Source organism: Leopardus geoffroyi, chromosome A2 (genome assembly GCF_018350155.1).
Source record: "Leopardus geoffroyi isolate Oge1 chromosome A2, O.geoffroyi_Oge1_pat1.0, whole genome shotgun sequence".
Classification (NCBI taxonomy): domain Eukaryota; kingdom Metazoa; phylum Chordata; class Mammalia; order Carnivora; family Felidae; genus Leopardus; species Leopardus geoffroyi.
Genome location: NC_059331.1, coordinates 10772079 through 10782130, shown reverse-complemented (window position 1 = coordinate 10782130; position 10052 = coordinate 10772079). Strand labels below are relative to the sequence as shown.

Sequence of the window (10052 nt, the reverse complement as noted above, 5' to 3'; positions counted from 1 at the left end):
CAGTTTAAAAATATGTATAAAAGGTGACTTATTAATTCAAACAATGTAGAAAAACTTTTACACTTAAAAAAATAAGAAGGGGGAGGAAAATATGACCAAATGATAGGTTTGAGCACACAAAATGTATTAACTTTCCTACTACCCTCTAATACATCTGTACATAAATAAAAGAACTGAATAGCAAACAGCAAAGTTGGTGGAAAACTCTAGTTCTTATGTTTGAAAAAATGCAATCAGAAACAGGAATAGAAACACTCCAAACCTACTGAACAAAACACAGAACTGGCACAGACAATTTGCAACAGAGAAAGTCAATGTCTAAGAAACACAGAAATATACTCATCCAGACCAGTAAAGAAATAAATGCAATGCAAAGCTTTTTAGTATATCCTTTTCACCTATTAATTTTTTTTAATTGGTTGGAATACCCAGCAAGAAAAAGGACACTGAAATGTTTGTCTCATGATCCATAGGTCCAAATCTTTCTCACTATATGGAAACATACTCAAATTTTCCCTTGCTTAAAAATATTAAAAGGAACACCCTCACTTGACTGCATAGCCCTCAGAGCTAATACCCTACTTCTCTATTCCTCTTAATTGCTAATATTCTTGGACTTGTTTTCTACTTTTACTGGGACCATGTTGTGCCACCCATTACATTCTTTCATTACCACCAATTAGTTCTCAACAATCTCCCCTGCATTGCTGATTTCAATGTTTACTTTCCTTTCTAAGATTTTAAATAAATATATTAATTCGTTAATCAAGCAAGCCAACAATCACAGTGTTGTTCCAGTGCTGAGCTAGGTTGTCTTGACTTTTATGGGCTTCATGTAAATGTTCTCACCGTTCTATTCTCTCTGGCCCTGCCCTGCAGAACCTACTGTGTTTTTGGACTCACCTGCAGGGGGTCTCTGGGATCAACATCTCTGTGTGGAAGTCCAAATCTCTCCCTCTATAATTAATGATGGAGACTGAAGCTCTGTTCTCAAACAATACAGCGGGAGTCTGCTAGCCAGACCTAGGACTCCAAAAGAAATAAACGTGTCCCATTCAGCCCAAGGTTGCACACGCTGAGGGACAACAATGGAAGAGATATTTACAGCTCCTTATCTGTTCCTTAGGCATATTTCCCCCTTGTCGCTCCCACCCCTGAGCACACCATCCCCTATGGGACATTGCTCTGCACAGATAAAATTTTTTCCTGTAGCTTCCCTGTTCCCAAGAGACCAGGTTACAAGTCAAGTGAATCTGGTTATTACTCTTCCCTGAACTCACCTGTCTCCCTAGCACCTCCTGGCACCTTAGCCCAACCTTGAGTTCAAGTTTTCTCCAAATCCAAGAATGAAGAGTTTTCCTACTAGGTTCCTTGGGTCTCCCAAATATTGATTCGTGATGGGACACAGCACTGATACCCCCAGAGGATTACTATTCCCGCCTTCAACAATGTGAAGAACTGTGTTCCTTTGACATAAAACCACGAGTACTACAGTCCTTGGCTCTCGCAACACTTTTGCCAAAACAGTTAAGTGTTCAATGCTTTGACATAAAATAAGAGCTGTCATTGAGTCAATTTAATTTATAATATATTTTGGTAACTAAAAGTTATATATTTAAGTATAAAGCTTCAGTTTCATAAGAGGAAGGGAATTCTGGAGATGGACTGTGGCGATGGCTGCCCAACAATATGAGTGTATTTAATGCCGCTGAGCTGTGCACTTAGAAATGGTTAAGATGGGGGTGAAATAGGTGACAGGGATTGAGGAGGGCACTTGTCATGATGAGCACTGGGTGATGTATGGAATTGTTGAATCACTGTACTGTACACCTGAATCTATTATAACACTGTACATTAACTATACTGGAATTAAAAATGAAATAAGAAAAATATAGAGAGTGAATAACTAAGTGGTTAAAATGGCAAATCATATGTGACATGTATTATTAGCACAATAAAAAAATCTTTAACTAAGAAAATATATATTTGGAACTCTTATGCACATTGCCTTGATATTTATAACACCTTCTACCAGTTGACTTTAATTTTTTATACAAGTCCATTTGCCGAGGTCAATACTCTTATGAATCTCATTCCACATTTGCAGAATGGGGCTCAGAATGTTTGAGTGGTCTGCCCAATGTTGTGAACTGAGTAAGGATGGGCTTTGATTGGAACTTCTTCAACGTGTTTACAGGCCTCTTGCTCTAACCTAATCATTCTCATCTAGAGAAGATTTTGCCTCTTGGGAACACTTGGAAGGATCTAGTGAAATGTTTGGTTGTCAGAACTGGGCAGGTGCAATTGCCCCCCCCCCCCCAGACAGTTCAGGCCAGGAATGATGCACAGCATCTACTGTTCCCAGGATATGTTCATCACAAAGAATTATCCACTACAAATGTCAACAGTGTGAAGGTTGAGCAACACTACACTAGAACAGCACTTCTCCAAATTCAGTATATATGAGAATTATTTGGTTATCTTACCCAAATGCAGATTCTGATTGGGCAGGGCTCATGTGGGCCCAGCAATTCTGTATTTGGATCTAGCTCCCAGTTGTTGATGCCACAGGTCCTGGTCCATGGCCACTCTTTAAGCATCAAGGCTGTGGTCCATACAACTCAGTAACAAAAAAAATATGATTTAAAATTGCACAGAGGAACTGAATAAACCGTGCACAGCTCCACATTCAAGGAGCATGATGCAGGGCTCAATCCAGGACCATGAGAACATGACCTGAGCCAAAAATCAAGAGTCAGACACTCATAAGACTGAGCCACTCAGGCACCCCTCAAGGAGAGCTTTTATATGCAGTTGTCTGAACTAAACCAAAATAAAACAGTTACCATGAATGTACTCTTCAAATAGAAGAATAAATGCCAAGAACAATCAGTAGCAGATTGTGATAATTGTCCTTATTTCTGTTCACTTTGATGATTGAATCAGTTAACTATTGCTGCATAACAAGCCATCCTACAAGAAAACAGTTTAATCTAATGTCCTTATTACCAAATGATATTGTATGTTGGGAGTTTGTTCTGAGCTGTGCTTGTCTCCTCGTGGGTCTATAGTCAGCTGTGAGTCTCTACCTTGTGTTTCTAAGGCTCGTCCATGATGTCATGTGTGACTATGGTGCTCTTTTCTCTTGAACCAATATACGATCAGCTATTTTTGTATGTATTATTATCTCCTACAGTGGAGTTTATGAGGAAGGAATAATCAACACTGGATTCACGTGGTTATAATATAATCTATTGGGAACACAGAATCTCTAGGAAAATATTTCTTTGTGTCCAGACCAGTGTCCCCCAGGGAAATCATGTGCTCTGTGTTGGAGAAGCAGGAGGGAAATGTGCCTCAAGAACAGACAAAGGAAACTATAAATATTTCCTGTGTGCCGTCCCTCTGCCTGTGCCACCTTAGGCTGATGGGACCTGGCTGTTGCTTCCAGAGTCTGTAGCTTGGCTAGGAGACTCATGCTAGCCTCCTTCCTGCCATCCTGAGTAGGAACAGAGCTTAGTCACCATCAGTAACCATCCAGAAAGGAATTCAGACTTCCACACAGAGACCTCTCCCTCAGAGTTCCCAAACAGGTGAGTCCAGGAGCCTGGCAGGTCCTGCAGGAAAGGGTCAGAGAGACTCAAAGTCAGGTGCATTTACCTGAGGTCACCACACGGCCACCAGCCTAGCCCAGAACGCTGAGATCTCTATGGTCATTTGCTTGCCTGACCATGTCATTCTGAAAAACTACAGCGAACAAGGTCAGAGAGGGCCCTGTTCCTTTGGTACTTGCCTTCTATGGTGGAATCACAGTAGAATGAACTAAGTGTGTGGTGTAAGAGCCTCAGGCAGAAATCCTATGAAGACAGTGATTTAGAGCCAGAATGGTTGTCGTAGTATGTGCAGAATTTTGTAGAGAAAGTTCTGAACAGACCTTACAGTGTTGTGCAAAGACCAGAAACAGGACCAGAGTGTGCCCACTGCTATTGTCAAAAAAGAGATCACAACGCAAAGCCCAGGAAAAACGAAGAAAAGATGCCACATCTGAAAAGTGAAAGGGACTTGTCCACCTTCTCTAAGATCACAGGACATCCAATTGAAACAGGCACAGAAAAAAAAAAAAAAACAAGTCCTCTACTGATTCATTATAACCTGCCCAACTTTTGCTGTGCTTTGCATATTTCCTGTGCTGAAGTGTTGATTTATTCCTTGGCACAGGTTTCTCTTGAAACGTTCACTCTGTAAGGTGAGCAACGCCCTGAAGTTCCCACTAATTTTGTCTTGTGACTGAATTTAAGGTTCCTCCTTACTATTTTTGCTGGGCATCCGAGAGGTAACAAGACTTGGAATGTTGTCAGAACCAGGGATGCACTTTCTTCTTCATGGACACTTAGGTTTCAGCGACTACCTGAACCACTAGATCTTTTGTGCCACTTCTATTTCATTTCCCTCTCTTGCTCCTCTCTCTCTCTCTCTCTCTCTCTCTCTCTCTCTCTCTTTGTGTGTGTGTGTGTGTGTGTGTGTGTGTGTGTGTGTGTGATTTTGAGCAGATTGTTTGTGTTTCATTAAATACAGGACGGAATATGAGCATGCCAGTCTGACTTGTCAATTTTATTTGTCCATGGGAAACATGAGCATTGGAATTCAGGTACAATTCTACATTGTTTGGGGGAATTATAATGGATCTGGCCAGCTTGAGTTATAGCCACTCCGACTTTAATCATTGGGGCTGGGGGTCAGAAGTCAGGCTAAGAGCACTGCCCAGGGAGCAATGATTTGGTGTGTGTGGGTGTCTGTGTGTGTGTGTGTGTGTGTGTGTGTGTGTGTGTGCGTGCGTGCATGCGCGTGCGTGTTTGAGTGCCTTGTGGAGTGAGATCCATCCTCAGAGCGGGGGGTATTATTAGACATGGTCTAATATATTCTAAGGTGATTCTTGTAATACAGAGGCCAGAACTAAACCAACACGTGGCATTCAGGAGGGCTCTATGTTAATTTACAGGACACTTTTGCAAGTAGATTCTAAAATACAAGCAGTGTATACCGTGGGCGAGTGACTCCTTTCTCTTGAAGGTTAACCAGCAGTGAGGACACCTATTCCCTTGAAATTGCCTGATACCACATCTGATCTCTCCTTTTCCTTCCCCTTCCCACACATGCTACCTGCTTTGGATTGAATAGCTCATAGTATCATCCTCAGAGTCTTTGCAGAGACCATTCCCTCGGCCAGCACACACTTCCCCAGACATGCTCGTGGCTCCTGCCTTCCTTTCCCTGAGGTCTCCTTTCAAATGTCACCTGTTTGCTGGTCTTAACAGAACACAAATTACAAAATAATACTTGTATCCACGCTCTCCTTTACACCTACTCTTGTTCTCTTCACAGCACTTGACACCCTCTGATGTCCTATTAATATTTTGATTTGTTTCTATTCATTCTCCATCTCTGCATCATAGTGGCTGTTGGTTTTCAGTTTCCTGTGCTCATTGTCTAGACAACACCCGGAACATGTTTGACACTCAGTACATATTCTTCGAATGCATGAAAGATATTCTTGGTAAAACAGCAAAATGCATGACATCTGTTGGGGAAAGCAGAGAAAGGGACTGAAATGCCTAATCAAAGATGAAATGAGAAGGAATCCCTTCAAGGGGACAGTCAATACACAAGATACTGAATTTAATTTCTTGACTGCACAATATAAATTGGACCCTTTCAACTATCTGAGTAATGCCTTCAGGTGAAAATTGATGATATCTTTTTCCGGGGGCCAGTTCAACCTCATGGAACCAGGAAACGATACACGACTATTAGAATTTCTGCTTCTGGGATTTTCAGAGGGACCAGAACTTCAGTCCCTCATATTTGGGCTTTTCCTCTCCATGTACCTGATCACTGTGTTTGGGAACCTGCTCATCATCCTGGTTGTCAGCTCTGACTCCCACCTCCACACCCCCATGTACTTCTTCCTGGCCAACTTGTCCTTTGTAGACATCTGCTTCACGTCCACCACCGTCCCGAAGATGCTCTTGAACATCCAGACACAGAGCAAAATCATAACCTATGAGGACTGCATCACCCAGATGAACTTTTTCTTAATCTTTTCAGTGTTGGACATCTATCTCCTGGCTGTGATGGCCTATGACAGGTTTGTGGCCATCTGTCACCCCCTGCAATACACGGTCATCATGAACCCCCGGCTCTGTGGGCTGCTGGTCCTGGTGTCCTGGATCACGAGTGTCCTGCATTCCTTGTTGCAAACTTCAATGGTGTTGCGGCTGTCCTTCTGTACAGAGGTAGAAATCCCCCACTTTTTATGTGAACTCAATCAGTTGATCCAACTTGCCTGTTCTGACACCTTTCTTAATAACGTGGTGATGTATCTTGCAGCTGTGCTGCTGGCTGGTGGGCCCCTCGTTGGGATCCTTTACTCTTACTCCAAGATAGTTTCCTCCATACGTGGGATCTCATCAGCTCAGGGCAAATATAAAGCATTTTCCACCTGTGCATCTCACCTTTTAGTTGTCTCCTTATTTTTTTGTACGAGCCTAGGTGTGTACCTCAGCTCTGCTGCTACCCAGAGCTCACACTCAAGTGCAACAGCCTCGGTGATGTACACGGTGGTCACACCCATGCTGAACCCCTTCATCTACAGCCTGAGGAACAAAGACATAAAGGGGACTCTGAGGAGATTCTCTGCAATGGCAGTTAGAAAAGGTCCAATTGTCCTGCGGTTGAAGAATTTCCCATGATTTCAGTCCTCAAAGACTTTGAGTCAGAAGGTGTGATCTTTTTAAAGCAAATTGTGGACATAGAATTTGCTTTCATTAACTCCCTGTAATTTTTATTTTTTCCATACAGTACAATGTAGTTACTCATTTTATTAATTTTTTTTTTACCTCTCTCTGATATCCAACCATCTTCCCTTCATTTTCTTCTGTTATTTCTAAGTTGATTCCCAATCTGTTTTATGAAAAAATTAGTATTTCCTATTTATCTATTGGAACTGCTTGGATTTCTTATGAATAATTTCTTCTCCAATGACAAAAATCACCCCACGTAATGTCTGTAGTTTTCCTAAAAAAGTAGTCATTTGTTACCGCTCTAATGGAAAAAAAACCAATCTGGCAATAGGTCATTGGTATTCTATTCTATTCTATTCTATTCTATTCTATTCTATTCTAAGACCACAGTTTTTCACTTTATGTCTGTCATTCCTTTGTAAATCACTAACTTAACTGCTCTTCCTGATTAACATATTAGCATATTTTATAACAGGCCATTGGTTTTATTCACCTAATTAGGATTCTCTTCTCTTCTCAGGTTCTATGTCCCCAGTGCTTACATTAGTCAGTGGCAAAACTGATTATCAAATATATGTCTATTAGTGGAGTCTATGGAAACAGGAATTCAAATGAATAGAATGACTTAATATAGCTTTGGAGTCAAAGATGACCTCGAATATGATAAAGCAAATTTTATTTTATTTATTTTTTTTTTTAATTTTTTTTTTCAACATTTATTTATTTTTGGGACAGAGAGAGACAGAGTATGAACGGGGGAGGGGCAGAGAGAGAGGGAGACACAGAATCGGAAACAGGCTCCAGGCTCTGAGCCATCAGCCCAGAGCCCGACGCGGGGCTCGAACTCACGGACCGCGAGATCGTGACCTGGCTGAAGTCGGACGCTTAACCGACTGCGCCACCCAGGCGCCCCTAATAAAGCAAATTTTAAAGTGTCCTTTGTATTACTAGGCACTACATTTTCTTTTCAAGTACATCTCTCAGTCAAGTATGGTGCACCAGTGTTTAAGGGGATTTATTTGCTGGGGTGAATAACTGGTTAAGGTGTTACAGTCAAAAGACTTATAAATAAAAACCATAAAATGTTGCTGAAAGAAATTAAAGAGGACATCAATAAATGGGATGGCATTCTGTGCTCATGCTTGGAAATTTTTAATTTGAAATTTAATTTTAGGATGGCTTTTAAAAAACTTTTCCCCAAAAAAACCCCTTTTTGTTATTTTCATATTGTCATTGAATTTGTAGATATTTGGGGTAGTATTGCCATCTTAACAACTTTAAATTTAAATTTAAATTTTCTCCAACAAAGGACCATGGCTTTGCTCTCAGTCTGTGCTCCACATCCAGGACCTGCAGCATCAACACCACCAAGGAGCTTGTTAGAGAAGCAGAGTTGCTGGGGCCCCTGGAGACCTGAGGAATCAGAATTTGCATTTCAACTACAGTCCCTGGTGAATTGCATGCACACTGAGGTTGGAAAAGCCTCAGTGGGGAACAGGTTTTCTCACCTTCTCACGGTTGGCCTTTAGACATAATTATTGTTGTTGGGTGCTGTCCTGTGAAGGAAGGTACTCAGCAGAATCCCTTCAGACATGGCCAAATATCCCAAGAGCAACTCTGGTTGGGAACTGCTTCCCAGAGTTTCAGAACTGGAAGCATCCCGAGATAATTCCAATTAAGACTACATCCCTGCTTGGTTTATGCCTTTGAGCAGAACATTAAATTCCTCTGAGACCCATTTAGACAATAGAGAATAGAGCTGATGAAAGCATGGCTTCATAGATAATACTTTTGTGAAAATTAAATCATAGAATCGCTTTAGTGTGCTAAGCTAGCCTATGCTGCAGAAAATCTAAATGTATCTCTTACAATTAAAATACACTTCATCATGAAGGAGTAAACAACAGCTCTTAACTTGTGATCTAACTATTAAATTCCTAATTGTTTTGGCTAAACTATCATGAAGCTAAGGAGTATAGCACCCAAGGGTTTTTTTTTTAATTTTTTTTTTATGTTTATTTTTGAAGGAGAGAGAGAGACAGAGCATGAGCAGGGGAGGGGCAGAGAGAGAGGGAGACACAGAATCCCAAGCAGGCTCCAGGCTCTGAGCTTTCAGCACAGAGCCTGACATGGGGCTTGAACTCAAAAGCTGTGAGATCATGACCCAAGCCAAAGTCGGACGCTCAACTGACTGAGCCACCCAGGTGTCCAGTACCCAAGGTTTTATACTACAGGATCAAATTTCTCCCCTCTGCGGAAGAAGGAAATAGTAATTTTCTAGAGACATCAGGGATTGTGTCCCCACCGTAAATCAATGTTTTGAAAACCTAAGGGAACTAATCAGATGAGTTCCTCAGTATTAGATTTTTGGGAGAACTTGAAGTCAGGGTTGTGATGAGGTGCTGGGAGGTGTGGACCTCTGGAAAGTAGGAGATTAATGGAGAAAAAGGAATCAAAACTGAATTCACCTGGATTAGCACACAGTGTCCTAGGATCAGAGAGAGAACAAGCAGGAAAATTTCCCATTGTGTCTGGATCATTGCCCCATAGGGAGATCATGTGCTTACAGGTTAGAGTAAAAGCTGCTTAATGAGCAGACATAGGGAGCTGTAAATATCTCCTCTGTAGTCCTACAGTGTGTGCAACTTTGGGCTGTACAGGACATTGTTCTTTCTTTGGAGTCGCAAGTCTGGCTGGGAGACCAGCACCTGACCCCTTCCTGCCATCTTGTGGGGACAGAGCTTCAGTCCCCAATATCAACCATCCAGGGAGTCCTCTCTTGGCTTTCTACATTCTTCCCTCACGAGACATAATTACTTCTGTTAAGTTTCTCAAGATCTACATATGAGTGAAAACATATGGTATCTGTCTTTCTCTTCTTGCTTTTGATTTAAAGTGAGAGACATCTGAGTCTTGCAATTGAATATGGATAGGCCATTGTAGGATTATTAACTGACCTAATATCAATATTGCTGTGTCTTGGGGAACAGGAAGTCCTAAGGAGAGGGAAGGAGATGGGGAACAATCAAACAGTGGATTGGTCGGAATACATACCATTTATCCATTAAGGTTGCTGTCATATGTGTGTGGTTCATGAAGCCTCGAAACAATGACAATAGTCACATTAGGATCACAGATCACCATAACAAATACAATAATAATAATAATGAAAAAATATGAAATATTGCAAGAATTTCCAAATTGTGATACAGAGACATGAAGTAAGCAGATATTGTTGGATAATTGGTGCCA

General features: G+C 41.4%; 1 protein-coding gene across 1 annotated transcript; it reads left to right on the top strand.

The window, feature by feature from the left end:
* The first annotated feature begins 5780 nt into the window (after positions 1–5780).
* Positions 5781–6791, top strand: LOC123605425 (olfactory receptor-like protein OLF4). The gene has a single exon (XM_045492294.1). The coding sequence runs from the start codon at positions 5781–5783 to the stop codon at positions 6747–6749; it is 969 nt and encodes a 322-aa protein (XP_045348250.1). The 3' UTR covers positions 6750–6791.
* Positions 6792–10052: the final 3261 nt, after the last annotated feature.

What these genes read in the sequence shown, in the direction of transcription:
- LOC123605425 (XM_045492294.1), top strand. Translation starts at nt 5,781, where the DNA reads ATGGAACCAGGAAACGATACACGACTATTAGAATTTCTGCTTCTGGGA.